The sequence below is a fragment of the Pan paniscus genome, chromosome 4 (assembly GCF_029289425.2).
Source record: "Pan paniscus chromosome 4, NHGRI_mPanPan1-v2.0_pri, whole genome shotgun sequence".
Taxonomy (NCBI): Eukaryota; Metazoa; Chordata; class Mammalia; order Primates; family Hominidae; genus Pan; species Pan paniscus.
Genome location: NC_073253.2, coordinates 44,609,570 through 44,632,403, shown reverse-complemented (window position 1 = coordinate 44,632,403; position 22,834 = coordinate 44,609,570). Strand labels below are relative to the sequence as shown.

Below are 22,834 nucleotides of genomic sequence, written 5' to 3'. Positions count from 1 at the left end.
TTTTTGAGATGGAGTTTCGCTTTTGTCGCCCAGGCTGGAGTGCAACAGCGCAATCTTGGCTCACCACAACCTCTGCCTCCCGGGTTCAAACATTTCTCCTGCCTCAGCCTCCCGAGTAGCTGGGATTACAGGCTTGTGCCACCACACCCAGCTAATTTTATATTTTTAGTAGAGACAGGGTTTCTCCATGTTGGTCAGGCTGGTCTCAAATTCCCGACCTCAAGTGATCCACCCGCCTCAGCCTCCCAAAGTCCTGAGATTACAGGCGTGAGCCACCGCACCCAGCCATCAGTTTTTTTTGTTTTTTTTTGTTTTTTTTGAGACAGGGTCTTGCTCCATCACCCAGGCTGGACTGCAGTGGTGGGATCATGACTCACTGCAGCCTCAGCCTCCCAGGCTCAAGCGATCCTCCCACTTCAGCCTCCCTAGTAGCTGAGACCACAGGTATCTACCACCACACTTGGCTATTTTTTTTTTTTTAATAGAGACAGGGTCTCCCTATGTTGCCCAGCCTGGTCTCAAACTCCTGAGCTCAAGCAATCCTCCTGCCTCAGCCTCCCAAAGCGCTGGGATTACAGGCATGAGCCACTGTGCCCTGCCTATATCAATTTAAAATTCTGCCTTCAGTCTCTCTCAGTGCCTTACTGGAACTCAGAGATTGGGAGCTATACCCCTCTGAATTGCATTTTTTGTGGGACTCTTCCTCAGATTTGTCAATAGCTGAGTGTGATATTGTAATATAAGAAATATATATTTGGTCTTTGCCCTCAGTTCCTGACATAGAGCTCCTAAAATCCTAGTAGATAGGGGTGTTAGGTGAATCTTTTCTCATAGTTGGTCTTTGACCCCAGTTCCTAACACACAATTCCTAAGACTGTAATTTCCTCAGTGCTAGGAGCATCTGACACAGAGCCCCTAAATCCCTTGGAATTTCCTGGGTAATAGAAGCATCTTTTGTTCTAATGAGGCTCTTGGTGGGCTCCTGGATAGCCTCAGGATGGGGGCTGGTTGCCAGGGGAACCAATCTTGTGATTAGAAAGCTGGAACTTTCAGCCCCAGCCCCCAAACTCCAGGGAAGCGAGAGGGGCTGAAGGTTGAGTTGATTACCAATGGCCAATGATGTAATCACCAATGGCCAGTGATGTACCATGTCCATGTAATGAAGCCTCCATAAAAACCCAAAAGGGTCTGGGGAGCTTCCAGATAGCTGAGCATGTGAGGTTCCTGAGGGGTGGTACGCCAAAGAGAGCATCCCTTCCCACGTGCCTTGCCCTGTCCATCTCTTCATCTGGCTGTTCATCTGCATCCTTTGTAAGATCCTTTATAATAAACTGGTAAACGGAAGTGTTTCCCGGAGTTCTGTGAGGCATCCTAGCAAATCAATGGAGCCTGAGGAGGGCGTCATGGGAGTCCCAATGTACATACAGCCAGTCAGTCAGGAGCAGCAGAGACAACTCTGTGCTTTTGACTGGCATTTGGAGTGCAGGCCATCTTGTGGGACTGAGCCTTTAACTTATGGGATCTGACTCTAACTCCAGGTAGACAGTGTGAGAATTGAGGGAAATGATAGGATACCCAGCTGGTGTGTGGGGAATCCCCCACCCCCAGCATCTGGTGTCAGAAGCACTGAGCTGAGTGGTAAGTGCTGTGTGAATAGGAAAACACTTTGGTTTCTCCTGTCTCTTACACTGAGGAAGGTAGGAATTATGGAACATCAAATGCACATATTCTCAAGTGCTGAAATGAGTATGAATCTAGCTCTTGAGAAAAATGCAGCTTTGTCTACACTGCACTATCCTAATGGCCAAGCTCCACACAGGGTTGCAGGCCTTGCAGGCAGGTGACAGGGTCTGACAGGCATTTGTAAGATTAAGATTAACCCTGACTTTCCCCTTCATCTCTTCTTTTTCCCATCACTTTTCTTTCCACCTCTATCAAAACAAACAAATATTTACAATCTGACTTTCTAAGAAGATCTGCCTTCAATTAGCACAAAACACCAGGGCTGTCCTCAAAGAGGATTTTACAATCCAGCTGCTATTAAGGGCTTAGCTGAGAGAGGAGGTATCTGAGGAAGATTATCTACACATAGCTGTGGTCCGTGGTAGAACCAGGTATTCTTAGTGTTTTCCACTGGTTCCTAAAAGGCTAAATACATGGACCATGTTAGCTTTTTCCCTGGCAAAATCACCTAACCTGGATTGAACATTAAAGTTGTACCTTCAGCTTTTATCAAGAGATTATTATAGAAAATGACCATATTATCTAAATACATTATTTTGTATTTATTATAAGACATTGTTGGCCAGGTGCAATGGATCACATCTGTAACCACAGCATTTTGGGAGGCCGAGGAGGGAGGACCGCTTGAGCCCAGGAGTTTGAGACCAGCCTGGGTAACACAGTGAGACCTCATCTCTATAAACAAATACAAAATTTAGCCTGGCATGGTGGCACGTGCCTGAAGTCCCAGCTGCTAGGGAGGCTGAGGTGGGAGGATTGCTTGAGCCCATGAGGTAGAGGCTGCAGTGAGTCATGATCACACCACTGCACTCCAGCCTGGGCAACAGGGTAAGATGCTGCCTCAAAAAAAAAAAAAAAAAAAAGCTACTAAAACACTGTCGGGAATTTAGCCATTATATTTTCTCAAAAGTTTCGTGTCAGAAAACATTTTTAGAAATTAATTTCAAGATAATATGAATGACTTTCTCAGAATAAGTGTTACAAAACATTATATTTTCCTGTTTTGTCCTGGCTTCCATCTAATGAACACTCCAAACATGTAGCTTCTATGATCTGCATTTCCCTACTCTGTAGTTCTGATTTACTGCTTCTATTTCTATCATCCCTCTGCATCACTTCTTACCCTTTTCAGCAAAGAAAAGGAGGAAAGCTTAGTTAATGAAACTAAAATTCATGACAGCTGACTCCTATACTATTAGTAATATATACTGTTTGAAAATAAATATTTCAAACAAAATGGCTATCTACTATAAAGCTTTCATATTATTATTATTATTATTATTATTATTATTATTTTGAGACAGAGTCTTGCTCTGTCACCCAGGCTAGAGTACAGTGGCGCAATCTTGGCTCACTGCAACCTCTGCCTTCCAGGTTCAAGCGATTCTCCTGCCTCAGCTTCCCGAGTAGCTGGGATTACAGGTGAGTGCCATCACACCCAGCTAATTTTTGTATTTTTAGTAGAGATGGGGTTTCTCAATGTTGGCCAGGCTGGTCTTGAACTCCTGACCTCAGGTGATCTGCCTGCCTCAGCCTGCCAAAGTGCTGGGATTACAGGCGTGAGCCACCGCACATGGCCAGGTTTCTTTTTTTTTCTTTTTTTTCTTTTTTTGTTTGAGACCGTCTTGCTCTTTCCCCCAGGCTGGAGTGCAGTAGTGCAATCTTGGCTCACCGCAACCTCCACTTCCCAGGTTCAAGTGATTCTCCTGCCTCAGCCTCCCAAGTAGCTGGGACTACAGGCGCCTGCCACCAAGCCCGACTAATTTTTGTATTTTTAGTAGAGGCAGGGTTTCACCATGTCGGCCAGGCTGGTCTCAAACTCCTGACCTCAAATGATCCACCCACCTCGGCCTCCCAAAGTGCTGGGATTACAGGCATGAGCCACGACGCCCAGCCAACAGGTTCCATTTTAAATATTTTCTATGATGGTGTTCCCCTAAGATCGTTTTAAATATTACAAGATGTGTATTAGTCTTTCTAAATTCACCTGAATATAAGAGATGTTAGAATTATAGATCTGACAGATAAGAAAATATTTAGAAATACAGTCATCCTAGAATTTTTCTACAAAACATTTAAAATTCTTATAAACTTCACTTGATTCTTTCTCAACTGATAAATGGTTTCAAATTATAATTTGACATTTTAAATTGAAGCAATATGAATTCTACAGAATAATACTGATGAATAAAAATTGGTATGAACTACTTAGAGAAACAGATTTCTAAAAAATAACAGCTACTTTGTTTATACTGGAAGATCTACTTCAATTCTCTCATGCTATTTTAATATATTTTTTAATACACAGATATAATAATACTCAATACTGATCATTAATTTTTTTTTTTTTTGAGATGGAGTCTCATTCCGTCGCCCAGTGCAGTGGCGCAATCTCAGCTCACTGCAACCTCTGCCTCCTGGGTTCAAGCGATTCTTCTGCCTCAGCCTCCTGAGCAGGTGGTATGACAGGCGTGTGCTACCACGCCCGGCTAATTTTTGTGTTTTTAGTAGAGATGGGGTTTTGCCATGTTGGCCAGGCTGTTCTCGAACTCCTGACCTCAGGTGATCCACCCTCCTTGGCCTCTCAAAGTGCTAGGATTACAGGCGTGAGCCACCACACCCAGCCTGGCCATAAATTTTTGATGGGTTCATGAACCAAAACCTAAACCTAAACTTCTGCTTCATTTTTCCTAAGAATATTTTATTAATTTGTCCAACTTAAGGTTTTTCCTCTATTCCTCAATTTCCTTCTCAAAAGCATACATTTCAATAAAGTTTAATTAGATAGATACATTTAATGTCATGTTTAAGTGACATTTTTCACATTACTTCCTTCTTGGCAGTTTCCTTTTAATCACCTAGCACTTTTATTGTAAAGTTTTTTCACTAAACATGGTCTTATTTAAATGAAACAGAAGAGTACTAGAAAAGAGATATTCCTGTTATGTTATGGTTTATGGATTCCAGTAGTTCACCTGCACATGTAATATCCAATGACTCCTTTTTTTCCGTAGTTGCTAAGTTTTTAAGTAAACCACAACCATATGTGAAGTTTCAATTATTTTTGCCCACATTGGATTAAGTGTGCTTCATCAACTTGGATTATAAACAAAACAACTAAAATTACACCCACTTATTGCCATTATAATTCATAGTTACCATCCTCTTTAAGGTGCTTCCAATTCATCCATTTTGTTGCTTTTTTATGCATTTTATCCAGTTGTGTCAATTGTAGTGCCTGGTCATTTTTTCTCATTAATTGTTGCTCAAATGCAATTCTGAAAGCATCTGCCATCACGTAAGCTTCTTCTTTACTCTTCTGCAAAATTTCCAACTGATTTTGAAAGAAAGTTTGGGAGGTGTCAGAGGCAAAACCAGAACAATTCTTGCTGAATGGGGAATCAAATTAACATATGCAATCTCACTGCCTAGCACTGGTTTATTGCCTGTGGTCTGATCTAGTTTATCTGATTACGCTAATTAATGCTTGCTATTTCTGCAGTAGCAACTTACTCTGATCCAGATTATCAGTTTCCCTTGTGGTGCCTGTCAACTGCCTGCTAACCTAACCCCTGGACCTCACTACCCCATGTAGGCCCTGTGTGTGTGTCCTGCTCAAGTCCTGGGACAAAGGGCCCAGCATGAAAGATAAGAGGATACCAAAGGCTGCATTTCAACTCAGCTTTGGGCCATTCCAGACCACACCACTGAAAATAATGATGAATACCACCTTTCAAATACGTCTTATAGATGACCTTAACTTTGATCAATGTAATCTCATGTTTTTCTTTTCTTCTATTTTTTTCTTCTTCTTCTTTTTTTTTTCTTTTGATGGAGTCTCGCTCTGTCGCCCAGGCTGGAGTGCAGTGTCGTGATCTCGGCTCACTGCAAGCTCCGCCTCCTGGGTTCAAGCAATTCTCCTGCCTCTGCCTCTCGAGTAGCTGGGACTATAGGCGCATGTTGCCACGCCTGGCTAATTTTTTGTATTTTAGTAGAGATGGGGTTTCACTGTGTTGCCCAGGCTGGTCTCGAACTCCTGAGCTCAGGTAATCCACCCGCCTTGGCCTCCCAAAGTGCTGGTTTACAGGCATGAGCCACTGCGCCCAGTTTTTCTTTTTTTTTTTGGAGACAGGGTCTCTCACTCTGTCACCCAGGCTAGAGTGCAGTGATGTGAACACGGCTCACTGTAACTGTGACGTCTTAGGCTCAAGTGATTCTCCCACCTCAGCCTCCCAAAGTGCTGAGATTACAGGTGTAACCCATTGCCCCCTCATGCTTTTCTTAATGAATGGCTACTGTCCAAATGTTGGCTTTCCTATATACTTTAAAGATTTTATTTTGGCTGGGCTCAGTGGCTCACGCCTGTAATCCCAGCACTTTGGGAGGCCAAGGCGGGTGGATCACGAGGTCAGGAGTTCAAGACCAGCCTGGCCAACATAGTGAAACCCCGTCTCTACTAAAAATACAAAAATTAACTGGGAGTGGTGGCAGGCGCCTGTAATCCCAGCTACTCAGGAGCCTGAGGCAGAGAATCACTTGAACCAGGAGGTGGAGGTTGCAGTGAGCCGAGATTGCACCACTACATTCCAGCCTGGGCGACAGAGCAAGACTCCGTCTCAAAAAAAAAAAAAAAAAAAAAAACCCAAACACTTTAATTTTTTTAAATTTAATTTTGTCCTATTTTATTCTATTTTAAGTTCTAGGATACAGGTGCAGGATGCAGGTTTGTTACCTAGGTAAATGTGTGCCATGGTGGTTTGCCACACCTAAGGACTTTAAATTCCATACCTTCAATAAAGGTAAAACATTTTAGAATTATGGTCCATGTACTACTGTATTTGTAAGTAAAGACCAAATATAATGGCAGCTATCATTTGAATTAATGTCTGGCATGTTCATGGTGCTGTGCTAGACATTTTATGTCTATTTCCTCACAACAATCATCCAAGGTAGTTATTACCCTCTACTTAATATAGTAGGAAAACTGAGACCTACCCTGTCCAAAGCCACACAGCTAGTAAATGGTGGAGCAAAGATGCAAACCTAGGTCTGGCTGGGACAAAGGTTCCTTTCACTGTGCCTTGCTGCTGTTCAAATACATTCCATGCTTATCTCTCCATTAATCAGTGTTGCTGATCCTAGTGATTTTAAGCATAAATGTACATTTTCCTTCTATTATATAGTAATTTTAGGGACATGTATAGATGAGAACATATAAATTTTAGGAGTATTAATTATGAACTTAGGCAAATGACTTTAGGTAGCTTCAAATATCATGCCAAGTACTTTTTTTTTTTTTTTTGGAGATGGAGTTTCACTCTTGTTGCCTAGGCTGGAGTGCAGTGGTGTAATCTCGGCTCACTGCAACCTCCGCCTCCCGGGTTCAAGCGATTCTCCTGCCTCAGCCTCCCAAGTAGCTAAGATTACAGGTGACCGCCACCATGCCCGGCTAGTAGAGACGTGGTTTTACCATGTTGGCCAGGCTGGTCTTACCATGTTGGCCAGGCTGGTCTTAAACTCCTGACCTCAGGTGATCTGCCTGCCTTAGCCTCCCAAAGTGCTGGGATTACAGGCGTGAGCCACAACACCCTGCCCCAAGTACTATTAATATTTGTATTTTGGAACCAGGTAAACAAAATCCAGTTGATAAGTTGATGCTATCACATAAAAACTAAGCATAAGTTCCATAGTCAATAACTACTAAAATGAAGTTAATTATTGCAAACATGTCCATTTATTCTACTATTAACAGAGAAACAAAACTAAAGCTTTTGCTGTTGCGATAACGCAATACCTCTTGTTTGAGCTGAAGAAGCAGTTTCCGAGTGGATGCTGCCATTCTGGCACAAGAACAGGGGTTCCCTCCGGGCCCATGACAAAGGCAGGCTCCGAGGACCGCAAGCTTTAAATTGAAAAGCATTGCTCCTGTTATTAAGTGTCGCACTGTTTTAGCTGCACACAAACACAGGGGCATTTACACACATACCCATGCACACTACTACTCAGGCATCTGATCCAAAAAAACTGGAAAGGAAAAACAAAATAGAAGAAAGCTGAGACTGGGATCTCAGAATACAAATAGAAATTAACTACAAACGACAAAAAGAATGTCATGACTTGGAACACAAACAAAAGGGAATTTTACTTTCCTTCATCTCACTCTTAAAACCTTTAATCCTGGCGCCACTCTCCTATAGGTCTGAGTCCTTGGCAGGAGTTTAGCCTAACAATATGGTTAACGCTAACATCCACAGCATACCTTTCCTGTAACAGTGTGGCCCTGATGCCCGGCATTCACTACTGCCAGTTTCCTCTAAGCTGAGTCATCTACTCAGAAATGACGAGGGAATTTTAATATATAATGAGAAAAACAGTCATCCCTCCACTGCTAAAAAAAATTAAAAAATACGATTGATTCCTGTGTAAAAGAATAAAACTTTAGCACCATCCAAACTTATGCCAAGGGTGAAGTTAAGCCCTGGAGACTCAGTCAGGTAGCATGTTTGAAATGCTGCTTCTAGATTAGAGAGTAACCCTCTTCCTCGTTGCTCTTGTTCTGTAAATGAGGAGGAGAGACCAGAGACCAGACCTTTCTGCTTCCATCACTGACCTCCGTTACAGATTAGCTGTCTTATCTTCTTATACCTAACTCAGAGCAGATGACTTCGGAAAGAACCCCATGGCTGCTACATCTTCAGTGTGGAATGTTAAATATACCTTCCCCAAAAGAAAACGATCACCTCAACTAATATCTCTGTAACTATGCACTAAACCATACCATCAAAAGATGTTGAAATTCTGTTAAACTTCCCTAAACATTGTCCATACTTCCCTAAACATTGTCCATATAAGCCAGCACAAACTTCTACACTTTAGAACACTGACTTCTTTTTTTTTTTTTTTTGAGATGGAGTCTCGCTCTGTCACCCAGGCTGGAGTGCAGTGGCGCGATCTCGGCTCACTGCAAGCTCTGCCTCCTGGGTTCACGCCATTGTCCTGCCTCAGCCTCCCGAGTAGCTGGGACTACAGGCACCACCATGCCCGGCTAATTTTTTTGTATTTTTAAAGTAGAGACAGAGTTTCACCGTGCTAGCCAGGATGGTCTCGATCTCCTGACCTCGTGATCTGCCCACCTCAGCCTCCCAAAGTGCTGGGATTACAGGCATGAGCCATCGCACCCGGCCTAAAACACTGACTTCTTTGGAATCTGTGGCTCCTTGGGTGATCCATCCTCAACTTTTGTGCTTGAATAAACTCTTTAAACTAGATTCTGGCCAGGCGCGGTGGCTCATGCCTGTAATCCCAGCACTTTGGCAAGCCAAGGCAGGTGGATGATCTGAAGTCAGGAGTTCGAGACCAGCCGGACCAACATGGTGAAATCCCATCTCTACTGAAAATACAAAAATTAGCTGGGTGTGGTGGCTCATGCCTGTAATCCCAGCTACTTGGGAGGCTGAGGTAGGAGAATCACTTGAACCTGGGAGGCAGAGGTTGCAGTGAGCTGAAATCATGCCTTGCACTCCAGCCTGGACAACAAGAGCAAAACTCTGTCTCAAAAATAAATAAATAATAAACTAGATTCTGATTCCTTTATTTTTATACTTGGTTGACCACTGTAGTTGGAAGAAAAGAAGTAGTATAATAATTTTACTTTTTAAAACTCCACTTTAAAAGCTAACCACAAGTGGGCCAGGCAGGGTGTCTTATGCCTATAATCCCAGCACTTTGGGAGGCCGAGGCAGGTGGATCACCTGAGTTCAGAAGTTCGAGACCAGCCTGATCAACATGGTGAAACCTGTCTCTACTAAAAAATATAAAAATTAGCTGGGCATGGTGGTGGGTGCCTGTAATCCCAGCTACTCGGGAGGCTGAGGCAGGAGAATCGCTTGAACCCGGGAGGCAGAGGTTGCAGTGAACTGAGATTGCACCATTGTACTCCAGCCTGGGCAACAGAGCAAGACTCTGTCTCAAACACAAAGCTAACCACAAATACTTTCCCAACATATTCCAGTATGTACCAATTTCACAGGGGCAATCTACACAACATAGTGTGCCATATATTTTATTTTATTCTTATTTATTTATTTTTGAGACGGAGTCTCGCTCTGTCACATAGGCTGGAGTGCAGTGGTACAATCTCGGCTCCCTGCAACTTCTGCCTCCCAAGTTCAAACTGAGATTTCAGGCATATGCCACCACACCCAGCTAATTTTTTTTTGTATTTTTAGTAGAGATGGGGTTTCACCATGGTGGTCAGGCTGGTCTCGAACTCCTGACCGCAAATGATCCACCTGCCTCGGCATCCCAAAGCGCTGGGATTATAGATGTGAGCCACTGCGGCTGGCCTGTGCCATATTTATTTATTTATTTTTCTGAGACAGAGTTTTGCTCTCATTGCCCAGGCTAGAGTGCAATGGCGTGATCACAGCTCACCACAACCACCGTCTCCCAGGTTCAAGCAATTCTCCTGCCTCAGCCTCCCAAGTAGCTGGGATTACAGGCATACACCACCACGCCCAGCTAATTTTGTATTTTAGTGGAGACAGGGTTTCTCCGTGTTGGTCAGGCTGGTCTCAAACTCCCAACCTTAGGTGATCCACCTGCCTCAGCCCCCGCAAAGTGCTGGGATTACAGGCGTTAGCCACCGCACCTGGCCCATATATTTTAAAGTTTCATGTGGGCTAGGTATGGTGGCTCACGCCTGTAATCCCAGCATTTTGGGAGGCTGAGGCTGGCAGATAGCTTGAGCCCAGGAGTTCAAGACCAGCCTGGGCAACATGAGACCCTGTCTCTACAAAAAATAAAAAAAAAAATTAGCTGGGTATGATAATGGTGTGCACCCGTAGTCCCAGGTACTTGGCTGGGAGGCTGAGGTCAGAGGATCACTTGAGCCCAGGAGGTCTAAGCTGCAGTGAGCCATGATTGTGCCACTGTACTCCAGCCTGAGCTACAGAGTAAGGCCCTGTCTCAAAAACAAAACAAAACAAAAAAATAAATAAAATTAAACTAAAAATAAAGTTTTTTTTTTTTTGAGATGGAGTCCCGCTCTGTCACCAGGCTGGAGTGCAGTGGCACAATCCCGGCTCACTGCAACCTCTGCCTCCCGGGTTCAAGCAATTCTCCTGCCTCAGCCTCCCGAGTAGCTGGGATTACAGGCGTGCGCCACTACGCCCAGCTGATTTTTGTACTTTTAATAGAGACGGGGTTTCATCATGTTGGCCAGGATGGTCTTGATCTCCTGACCTTGTGATCCACCCGCCTCGGCCTCCCAAAGTGCTGGGATTACAGGCGTGAGCCACCGCGCCCGGCCCCTGTTGCTGTACTTTCACATGGATGAGCTGACATAAAATACAATCCTTTTTTAGAGGCTTTTCAGAGAGGAAAATTCCACTGCCTCCCTTAGTGTAAAGGCCATTTCGGAACATTCTTTCTCACATCAGTGATAACCGTGAAGCACAGAGTGAGCTTTCAGTTGAGCTGAATGTACAAATGGTGGATCTGTGGCAGAAAGGTCTTTTCCCTTTTCATTTTCCTACTCCTGATAATCTCCCATGCCTAAGTTGCCAAAAGCAACTAAGACCTGGGAAGGGCCAATATCAATCGCAACAGGTTTCGGCCAGGACCCCTGACTCCCGGTGCTACTTCCTCACCTCAGTGCTCCCTCACCAGCTGTGTCGGGGCCCTTGTTCCTGCCTGGCTGGAGGTAAGGCTGGCCCATAGTCTACTCGAGACTATCATAAAACACCCTGTCCCTAAACTTTCTTTAAGCTGTTTCTTGCATTTTTCCCTTTTGCTATTATACTAGTTTTCCACCCATGGCAGTAGAACATGGTGCTCAAAAGCACAGACTCTAAGCTCTGTCTACAGGCTGCAAATCCCAGCTCCACCACGCACTAGCTGTGTGACACCAGGCAAATTACCTAACCCCGCAATGCCTCTGTTACCTCATTTGTGAAGTGGGGATTATAACAGTACCCACTTTATGGGGTAGTTGTGTAGACTAAATATGTCAATGTATGTAAAGTTCTTAGAACATCATCTGAACTTGCTCAGGACTATGCAGGTATTTGCTATTATTATTACCAATTTTTCTTAAGTTCTTTCTTTCTTTTTTTTTTTTTTTGAGACGGAGTCTCGCTCTTTCGCCCAGGCCAGACGGCAGTGGCGCGATCTCTGCTCACTGCAAGCTCCGCCTCCTGGGTTCACGCCATTCTCCTGCCTCAGCCTCCCAAGTAGCTGGGACTACAGGCGCCCGCCACCGCGCCTGGCTAATTTTTTGTATTTTTAGTAGAGACAGGGTTTCACCGCGTTAGCCAGGATGGTCTCGATCTCCTGACCTCGTGATCCGCCCGCCTCGGCTTCCCAAAGCACTGGGATTACAGGCGTGAGCCACCGTGCCCGGCCTTCTTAAGTTCTACAAGAAGTGCATGGCTGCCCCCTATCACTCTACTGCTCCATTATTTTTTTGTGAGGCCCCTTCTGACCTCATTAGCCAAACTCCCACATTGCCAGCCATTGGCATTGCACCAGCAGATTTTTGTTCTGAACCTGGCTTTACCACAGATTGACCTTGCCACCTCAGGAAAGTAACTGAACTAATTTGAGCCTTAGTTTCCTCTCCCCTAAAATGGGGATAATATCTGCTTTGCAGCCCTCACAAGACTCCGATGAAGATCAGATACAACAATTTGTATGAAAGCACTCAAACGGTAAGCCCCGACCCACATGTGAGACATTACCCAACACAGCATCTGCTAGAACTGTAAAGATGAGAAATAAACGGGGCAGAAGTGGCCAGCACATTCCCTCATGTCCAAGAATGTCCTGTATGAAGGGCATGGAACCAGCAGAACTGGAAGAACCAACCTGGGCCCAGGGGCGTCTCTCACTCTCATCCTCAAATTGCTAAGTATGTGCTATCCTAGAATGTGTACACAAGGGCAATGGGAGAAAGAAAGGAAAGTAGCAAATGTCCCTTCTGTTCAGCTTTCCTGCATGCTTACCTACCTCAAGACCTGAAGCCTCTGCAAAGCCACTTTTATCACAGCACATGTTTTCCTGAGCCATCTTCTGCTGTTTGATATCAAGCATGGCGAGGGCCTCCAAATACCGTTGATTCAAAACTAGGAAGGGCCATATGAGAAAGTATTCATTATGAAGCCTAACTCCACCCTCATCCAATCTAGTTACCCCAACATGACATATTCATTTCGTACAAGCAATACACTACCCACAAGATCGGGCTCCATTCAGAAAACCTATCTGATAGAATAGTGAGTATCACGTAAGATCATATATATGTAATACTAGATGAGATGGTGTCATTTTTAATGGAAAAGCATCTTAACTTTGCAACTGAAGTCGGATTCCTGTTTCCTCTTGGAAAATTTGTAGGATTTTCCAAAAGGGAATATGTAAAAGCAAATTATTCAGAGACTTTATGGTTAGTGAGAAAACTGGATAGTGAGATCTCATATATTGTATCCATATCAAACATACCAGCTATCCAAGCTCTATCAGGTTTTTGTATTAGGAGTTTTCACAAGAAGATCTCAAACCAAACATTTAGAGAGGGGTCCTGCTGTCTACTGGAGAGCAGAAAACAGTATCTTTTCCCTGTCACTGCAGGGTGGAGTGGTAGGACAGAAGAGGAGGACTTATGATCATGAGCAGCTTCTGTCCTGAACTTATCTCACACAGGAGACATCTTTATCAGCTGGAGTCCCTGGTGCTGAGAAGCTCCAGCTGTGTGTGCAGATCTCAGCTGGAGGCGTTTATACAACTCAGCTAAGACACAGCATAAAGTGCCGCTCTCAGCCCCAGGGACTAATTTAGAGCTTTTTTTTTGTCCTTTTCTTCTTTTTTTCCTTTCTTTTCTTCATTTTTTCCTTCCTTTTCTTTGTGTAAGAGACAGAGTCTTGCTCTGTCACTCAGGCTGGAGTGCAGTGGTCCAATCATAGCTCACTGCAACTTCAAACTCCTGGGCTCCAGGGATCCTCTCACCTTAACCTCCCAATCAGCCAGGAAGTTGCAGTGAGGTGAGATTGCGCCATTGCACTCTAGCCTGGGCGACAGAGCAAGATTCCCTCTCAAAAAAAAAAAAAAAAAAAAAACCAGGTGCATGCTACCATGCCTGGCTAATTTTTGTTTGTTTTTTGTAGAGGAAGAGTCTCGTTATGTTGCCCAGATTGGTCTCAGACTCCTGGCCTCAAGCAATCCTCTCCCCTTGGCTTTCATAGCACTGGCCATTACGGGCATGAGCAACAGCGCCTGGCTTGTGATTTGTCCTCTTCAAGCCACCTCTTTAATTTCTGCTAAGAAGGAAGAACTAGCCTCTTCTCTAAATTTTTAGGGCTGGGTGCAGTGGCTCACACCTGTAATCCCAGCACTTTTGGAGGCCAAGGTGGGAGGATTGCTTGAGCCCAGGAGTTGAGCCCTCACAAAGTGAGTCACCCCCATCTCTACAAAAATTTTTTTTTTAATGTTGCACTTTGGGAGGCCAAGGCAAGCAGATCACCTGAGGTCAGGAGTTCAAGACCAGCCTTGTCAACAGGGTGAAACCCCGTCTCTACAGAAAGACAAAAACATTAGCTGGGAATGATGGCAGGTGCCTATAATCCCAGCTACATGGTAGGCCAAGGCGGGAGAATCCTTGAACTCGGGAGGAGGAGGTTGTAGTGAGGTGAGATTGCACCATTGCACTCTACCCTGGGTGACAGAGTGAGACTCTGTCTCAAAAAAAAAAAAAAATCTGGGCATGGTGGTGGGTGTCTGCAATCCCAGATACTCAGGAAGTGGAGGCAGGAGAATCACTTGAACCTGGGAGGCAGAGGTCACAGTGAGCCGAGATTGTGCCACTGCACTCCAGCCTGGGCGACAGAGATTCTGTCTCAAAATAATAATAATAATAATAATATATTTTTTAATTAGCTGGACATGGTGGAACATGCCTGTAGTACCAACAACTTGGGAGGCTGAGGTGGGAGGATCTCTTGAGCCCAGAAAGTGGAGGTTGCAGTGAACTGAGATTGTGTCACTGCACTCCAAACTGGGCAACAGAGCAAGACCCTGTGTGAAAATAAATAAATAAATAAACAAATAAATAAATAAAATATGTAAAAAGTTAACATCAGTTTGGACGTGGTGATTCACGCCTGTAATCCCAGCACTTTGGGAGGCCAAGGTGGGTGGATCATTTGAGGTCAGGAGTTTGAGACCAGCCTGGCCAACATGGTGAAACCCTGCCTCTACTAAAAATACAAAAATTAGCCAGGTGTGGTGGCGGGCACCTGTAGTCCCAGCTTCTTGGGAGGCTGAGGCAGGAGGATCACTTGAACTGGGAGGTGGAGGTTGCAGTAAGCCAAGATGGCGTCACTGCACTCCAGCCTGGGCAACAGAGTGAGACTCCATCTCAAAAAAAAAAAAAAAAAAAAGGCCAGTCGCAGTGGCTCACACCTGTAATCCCAGCACTTTGGGAGGCTGAGGTGGGCGGATCACGAGGTCAGGAGATTGAGACCATCCTGGCCAACATGGTGAAACCCCTGTCTCTACTAAAAATACAAAAATTAGCTGGGTGTAGTGGCATGCACCTGCAGTCCCAGCTACTCAGGAGGCTGAGGCAGAAGAATTGCTTAAACCCAGGAGGCGGAGGTTGCAGTGAGCTAAGATTGCACCACTGCACTCCAGCCTGGCGATAAAGTGAGACTCTGTCTCAAAAAAAAAAAAAAAGTTAACATTAAATATCTTATTATCCTTGCATCAACTTTCATCGTAAGGTAGACCATTATATAAGAGATATATAACATATAAATTATATACACACATATATATCATTTCTACTTAGGTTCTTCAAATATCAGGTGCTCTACCATTTTGCTTTAAGTGAAAACTAAATAAAAAGGAGAAAATGGGGAGAAATTGCTTAATAGGTAGGAGATTTTACTTTGGAGTACTGGAACTGTCTGGAACTAGACAGAGGTGGTGGTTAGGCAACTTTGTGAATGCCACTGAATTGTTAACTTATTTTTTCGAGACCGAGTTTCGCTCTGTCACCCAAGCTGCAGTGCAGTGGCACAATCATGGCTCACTGCAGCCTCAACCTCCTGGGCTCCAGCAATCCTCCCACTTCAACCTCCCAAGTAGCTGGGACTACAGGCCAGTGCCACCACATCTGGCTAATTTTGGTTTTTCTGTTGTTGTTGTTGTTGTTTGTTTGTTTGTTTGTTTGTTTCTAATAGAAACAAGGTTTTGCTATGTTGCCCAGGCTGGTCTCAAACTCCTAAGCTCAAGTGATCCTCCTGCCTTGGCCTCCCAAAGTTCTGGGATTACAGGCATGAGTCACTGTGCCTGGCAAGAATTGTTCACTTTTTTTTTTTTTTTTTTTGAGATGGAGTCTCACTCTGTTGTCCAGGCTGGAGTGCAGAGGCACAATCTTGGGTCACTGCAACCTCGGCCTCCAGAGTAAAAGCGATTCACCTGCCTCAGCCTCCTGAGTAGCTGGGACTACAGGTGCGCACCACCATGTCTCGCTAATTTTTGTATTTTTGGTAGAAATGGAGTTTCATTATGTTGGCCAGGCTGGTCTTGAACTCCTGACCTCAGATGATCTGCCCGCCTTGGCCTCCCAAAGTGCTGGGATTACAAGAATGAGCTACTGTGCCCAGCCAGGAATTGTTCACTTTTAAATAGTTTTATGTTATGTGAATTTCACCTTGATAAATTTTCTTAAATTTAAAAAACCTAAATGATACATTTCTCCCCTCTATTATACTTAATATATATTATTTCAAAATACTAGCATGTTATCTTTATTGATACATGTGCTCTTAATACAAAAATCATCATTACCTGCATTGTCAGACTTCAGCATTTTAATTTCTTCTGTTTTCACTTTCAAATTCTCTTTGAGGACTGCATTTTCACAGTTTAGCCTGGAAAAAAGTGGCTTTCAAATAACTAAAACATTAATATTTCCTTGCTGAGTGAGAATATTTTTATTGCCATAATTGGAACACAAAAATCTAAATATAGTTTTTCCTACTTCAAAATAGTCTGGAATTTACATGTATCACAAAAATAAAAACAATTTAAAGGAATGTAGTACGAATTTTTTTTTTTTTTTTTGAAATGGAGTCTCACTCTGTCACCCAGGCTGAAGTGCAGTGGCACAATCTCAGCTCACTGCAACCTCCACCTCTTGGGTTCAAGTGATTCTCCTGCCTCAGCCTCCCAAGTAGCTGGGATTACAGGTGTCTGCCACCACACTTGGCTAATTTTTGTATTTTTAGTAGAAACGGGATTTCACCATGTTGGCCAGGCTGGTCTCGAACTCCTGACCTCAAGTGATCAGCCCGCCTCAGCCTCCCAAAGTGCTGGGATTACAGTTGTGAGCCATCATGCCCGGCCAAGATTTTAAACATACCCTTTTTTTTTTTTCCTTTTTGAGACGGAGTCTTGATCTGTTACCTAGGCTGGAGTGCAGTCATGTGATCTCGACTCAGTGCAACCTCCGCCTCCCAGGTTCAAGTGATTCTCCTGCCTCAGCCTCCTGAGTAGCTAGGATTACAGGCGCCCGCCACCACGCCCGGCCAATTTTTGTGTTTTAGTAGAGAAGTGGTTTCATCATGTTGGCTGGGCTGATCTCAAACTTCTGACTTCAAGTGATCTGCCCACCTCGGCCTCCCAAAGTGCTGGGATTACAGGCGTGAGCCACTGCGCCTGGACTAAACATACTCTTAACCCTTCTTAGCTGAGACATAATCAGAACCAGAAATATTTTTAAACCATCCATTTTGCATACTCATTCTCTTTACTTAATAACCATTTGAATTTCAACTATATGCTTAGGTCACCTTCAGAAACTTACATACATAGGTCCTCATGTAAACTATGGACTTCGGGTAATAATGATGTATCAACATTGGTTATAAAAAATGTACCACTCTGGTGGGGGATGTTGTCAGTGGGGGAGGCTGTGTATATGGGAAATCTCCGTACCTTCTGATCAATTTTGTTGTGAATCTACAACTGCTCTAAAAAAAAAAAAAAAAAACCAACAAAGTATTTCATGGGAAAAAAAGATACATAGGGTACACCCATGTTCATAGCAGCATCATGCAAAATAGCCAAAAGGTAGAGTTAACTCAAGTGTTCATCAGGAATGAATGGATAAACAAAATGGCGTACATACATAACATGGAATATTATTCAGTCTTTCTGGTTTTTTTTTTTTTTTTTTGGGATACAAGGTCTCGCTCTGTCATCAAAGCTAGAGTACAGTGGCCCAGTCTCAGGTCCCTGTAGCCTCTACCTCCTGGGTTCAAGCGATTCTCCTGCCTCAGTCTCCTGAGTAGCTGGGATACAGGTGTGTGCCACCACGCCCAGTTAATTTTTGTATTTTTGGTAGAGACAGGGTTTCACCACATTGGCCAGGTTGGTCTAGAACTCCTGGCCTCAAGTGATCCACCTGCCTCAGCCTCCCAAAATGCTGGGATTATGTAGAGAGCCGAAAGCCAGAGGATCGTGACCAACTTAGCATTCCACTGAGGCTATATGATCAAACAGCAAACTGTTTATCATGAATGCAGGATGTAGGCAAACTCACATCTGCACCTGCCGCCAGAAGGTTTGCTGAGGGCAGTCACTCTCTGGCGCCGTGCTCCTTGAGGTTATCTACTGGAACATCTGGAGACTACTGTTCAGAGAATGCAGTTGTGCAAGCCTGCACCGAGTCAAGCAGCTGACTGACAACCACCTCCTCCCTATCTCCTTTACTCAATAAATACGAAGGGTGCTAAAAGCTCAGGACCCTTGTTCACTAGAGCAAGGAGCCCCCTGACCCCTTCTTCCAAATATACTCTTTTGTCTTTATTTTTATTCCCACGTTCGTCCCCCTTTGTTCAGTCCAACAGGGATTGGGGCCGCGATAGGATTGTGTGAGCCACCATACCCAACTGAAATGACTGACTTTATAGTAAGTGTATAATTTAAAGTTATTAAATAAACTCACACAAATAAAAGTTGTTCCAAAGATATTTTTTCTCTCTTTGGAGCTGATTGTCAGAACATAAAAATTTACCATCTTAACCATCTTATTTTTCATCTTTTTTTTTTTTTTAACAAGATGAGGATCTTGCTATGTCATCTAGGCTGGTTTTGAACTCCTGAACCAAAGCAGTCCTCCCACCTCAGGCTCCCAAAGTGCTGAAATTACAGGTGTGAGCCATCATGCCCAGCCCCTCAAAAGATTTTGTTTGAAAAAAACAAATAGTTCCAATTCTAAAATAATTCTTACACTGTATTTTAAGATAGAGTTTATATTATTTTTGTTTTTTTTGTTTTGTTTTGTTTTATTTTTGAGACACGGACTCACTCTATCATCCGGGCTGAAGTGCAGTGGCGCAATCATGGCTCACTGCAGCCTCCAACTCCCAGGCCCAAGTGATCTTCACACCTCAGCTTCCCATGTAGCTGGGGCTACAGGTGCAAGCCACCACACCCAGTTACTTTTTGTATTTTTGTAGAGATAGGGTTTCAACATGTTGCCCAGGCTGGTCTCAAATTCCTGGACTCAAGTGATCCTCAGATCCAGGTGCCTCAGATTCCCAAAAGTGCTGGGATTAAAGGTGTGAGACACCACACCCAGCCTATGCTATTTTTTTTCTTTAAGGCAAATTAACACTAACAAAAATATGCGACTAGTAAGTGGATAAGCAATAAAAATTTTGTAATATTTTGCACTTGGCTCAAAGAAGAAAGCATAAATTACTTTTGAATTACATAGATTTTAAAGGTTGTCAAAGAAAAATAATGGAGTAATATACAAACCTGTCATATTTTTGGATCCAAGATTCCTCTATATTTTTAAATCTATTATGATCAAATTCTATTTCCCACTGCAAGGCATTTATTTCCTATGGAAAGAAAATAGTACCTTCATGGCAAATTACTACAAATAAATCATTTCAGGACATTGTGAATAGCTGAAATAAATCATATAATCAGTTCTCAGAAATGGTTTAAAGAGAAAAAATTAATTATTGCTCTAAAAGTATCTCTGACATTTGCAAACACATATAACATGCCTCTTTAGCATTCAAAACAACTCTGCCAAAACTCACTTAATATAGAAAAAATTTCAAATTGTTTGCCTTCAAAATTTGCTGAGCTGCTACACCTAGATTTCTCAGTGCCCACCTCCGCTGCATGTAGAGACCTCAAGCAAAATCCACTCCTGGAAATCTTAACTCAATGGTCCCATCAAGGGAGAACACACCAAGCACAGGAGACATGACCATCTAGGATGATTCCTAACTACCTTTATAGTGAAGATGAGATGGTCAGAAAGACGTACGTCCTGCCAGGCAAGGATAAGGATTTAAAAAAAAAATTTTTTTTTAAGAAGAAAAATGGGCTGGGCACGGTGTCTCACTCCTGTAATCCCAGCACTTTGGGAGGCCAAGGTGGGTGGATTACAAGGTCAGGAGATCGAGACCATTCTGGTTAACACGGTGAAATCCTGTCTCTACTAAAAATACAAAAAATTGGCTGGGCGTGGTGGCGGGCACCTGTAGTCCCAGCTACTTGGGAGCCTGAGGCAGGAGAATGGCGTGAACCCGGGAGGCAGAGCTCGCAGTGAGTAGAGATCGCGCCACTGCACTCCAGCCTGGGCGACAGAGCAGGACTCCGTCTCAAAAAAAAAAAAAAGAAGAAGAAGAAATGAGAAGTACCAATTTGGCAGGCCTCCTACTACCTTAACATGGGGAAATAAAAATAACCTGAATTCATTGTGCACATGACAATCTGTTTTAGATTGTAAACTCCAAAAGGGAAGACCATCAGAACTGAAGCACACCTAGCAGAAGGTAGGCACAAATGACAGATCCATTAGTATGGTGAGTTTAGGGAAATTATATTTAACAGCTTATTGGATTCAATAAGTCTACACTAAAAGCACCAAATACCTTCTCCAAGGATCTGTTTTGTTCCATAGTTTTTTGAAGCACTGCCTGCGTATGACTTGTGGCTTTGCCCAGTATTGCCTAAGAAAAATAAAACTAGCATCAGTATAAATTAAATTTGTAATCACTCCTATGTACATCATGAAGTTCTCTTTTATTTTAAGGCAATGGAAAATTAAGATGAATTGACATAAGAATTTCACAGTGACCACCTTTTATGGAGAGTCTGATAGTTCAAAAGTCAGGAGATCTTGGTTTGGCTCTTTTCCAATGAATGTGGGAATTAATGGATGAATTTTCCACACAAAGAAAGTGTTCAGAACAGTACTATTCATCAGTCAAAAAGTGGAAACCATCTGATATGGTTTGGCTCTGTGTCCCCACCCAAATCTCATTTTGAATTGTACTCTCATAATTACCACATGTTGTGAGAGGACCCGGTGGGAGATAATTTGAATCATGGGGGTGGTTTTCCCCATACTGTTCTCATGGTAGTGAATAAGTCTCATGAGATCTGTTGATTTTATCAGGGGTTCTGCTTTTGCATCTCTCTCATTTTCTCTTGCTGCTGCCATGTTATAAGTGCCTTTCGCCTCCCACCATGATTCTGAGACCTCCCCAGCCATGTGGAACTGTAAGTCCAATTAAACCTCTTTTTCTTCCCAGTCTTGGGTATGTCTTTATCAGGAGCATAAAAATGGACTAATACAGTAATTTGGTACCAGTAGAGTGGGGCATTGCTGAAAAGATACCCAAAAATGTGGAAGCTACTTTGAAACTGGGTAACAGGCAGAGATTGGGACAGTTTGGAGGGCTCAGAAGAAGACAGGAAAATGTGGGAAAGATTGGAACTTTCTAGAGACTTGTTGAGTGTCTTTCACAAAAACACTGATAATGATATGGACAATGAAATCCAGGCTGAGGCGGTCTCAGATGGAGATGAGGAACCTGTTGGGAACTAGAGTAAAGGTGACTCTTGTTATGTTTTAGCAAAGAGATTTGTGGCATTTTGCCCCTGCCCTAGAGATCTGTGGAACTTTGAACTTGAGAGAGATGATTTAGAGTATCTGGTGGAAGAAATTTCTAAGCAGCAAAGCATTCAAGAGATGGCTTGGGTACTGTTAAAGGCATTCCATTTTAAAAGGGAAGCACAGCATAAAAGTTCAGAAAATTTGCAGCCTGACAATGCAATAGAAAAGAAAATCCCATTTTCTAAGGATAAATTCAAGCTAGCTGCAGATATTTGCATAAGTAATGAGGAGCCAAATGTTAATCCCCAAGATAATGGGGAAAATGTCTCCAGGGCATGTCAGAGACCTTTGCAGCAGCCTCTCTCATCACAGAGCCAGAAGTCTCGGAGGAAAAAATGGTTTCGTGGGCAGGGCCCAGGGTCCCCGTGCTGTGTGCAGTCTAAGGACTTGGTGGCCTGCGTCCCAGCCACTCCAGCGGTGGCTGAAAGGGGCCAAGGTACAGCTCCGTCTGTGAATATAGAGGGTGCAAGCCCCAAGCCTTGGCAGCTTCCACGTGATGTTGAGCCTGCGGGTGCACAGAAGTAAAGAATCGGGGTTTGGGAACCTCCACTAGATTTCAGAAGATGTATGGCAATGCCTGGATGTCCAGGCAGAAGTTTCCTGCAGGGATGGGGCTCACATGGAGAACCGCTGCTAGGGCACTGCAGAAGGGAAATGTGGGGTTGGAGCCCCCACACAGAGTCCCTACTACAGCACTGCCTAGTGGAGTTATGAGAAGAGGGCCACCATCCTCCAGACCCCAGAATGGTAGATCCACCCATGGCTTACACTGTGCACCTGGGAAAGCTGCAGACACTCAATGCCAGCCTGTGAAAGCAGCCAGGAGGGAGGCTGCACTCTGCAAAGCCACAGGGGCGGAGCTGCCCAAGGCCATGGGAACCCACCTCTTGCATCAGTATGACCTGGATGTGAGACCTGGAGTCAAAGGAGATCATTTTGGAGCTTTAAAATTTGACTGCCCTGCTGGATTTTGGATTTGCATGAGCCCAGTAACCCCTTTGTTTTGGCCAATTTCTCCCATTTGGAATGGCTATATACCTACATCCCCATTGTATGTAGGAAGTAACTAGCTTGCTTTTGATTTTACCAGCTCATAGGCAG

General features: G+C 43.8%; 1 protein-coding gene across 5 annotated transcripts in view; it reads right to left on the bottom strand.

Annotated features, from left to right (window-relative positions):
• CCDC125 (coiled-coil domain containing 125) overlaps positions 1–22,834 on the bottom strand; it is a 55,493-nt gene that overhangs the window by 9,916 nt on the left and 22,743 nt on the right. For all 5 annotated transcript variants that reach the window (XM_063604212.1, XM_055112327.2, XM_063604211.1 and 2 more), the window contains exons 5-10: positions 20,706–20,783; positions 19,570–19,655; positions 16,591–16,673; positions 12,751–12,866; positions 7,538–7,645; positions 4,903–5,077 (exon numbers count right to left, since the gene is read on the bottom strand). In XM_063604212.1, the coding sequence (XP_063460282.1) occupies positions 4,903–5,077; positions 7,538–7,645; positions 12,751–12,866; positions 16,591–16,673; positions 19,570–19,655; positions 20,706–20,783 (646 nt within the window). The remainder of the gene's footprint in view (positions 1–4,902; positions 5,078–7,537; positions 7,646–12,750; positions 12,867–16,590; positions 16,674–19,569; positions 19,656–20,705; positions 20,784–22,834) is intronic.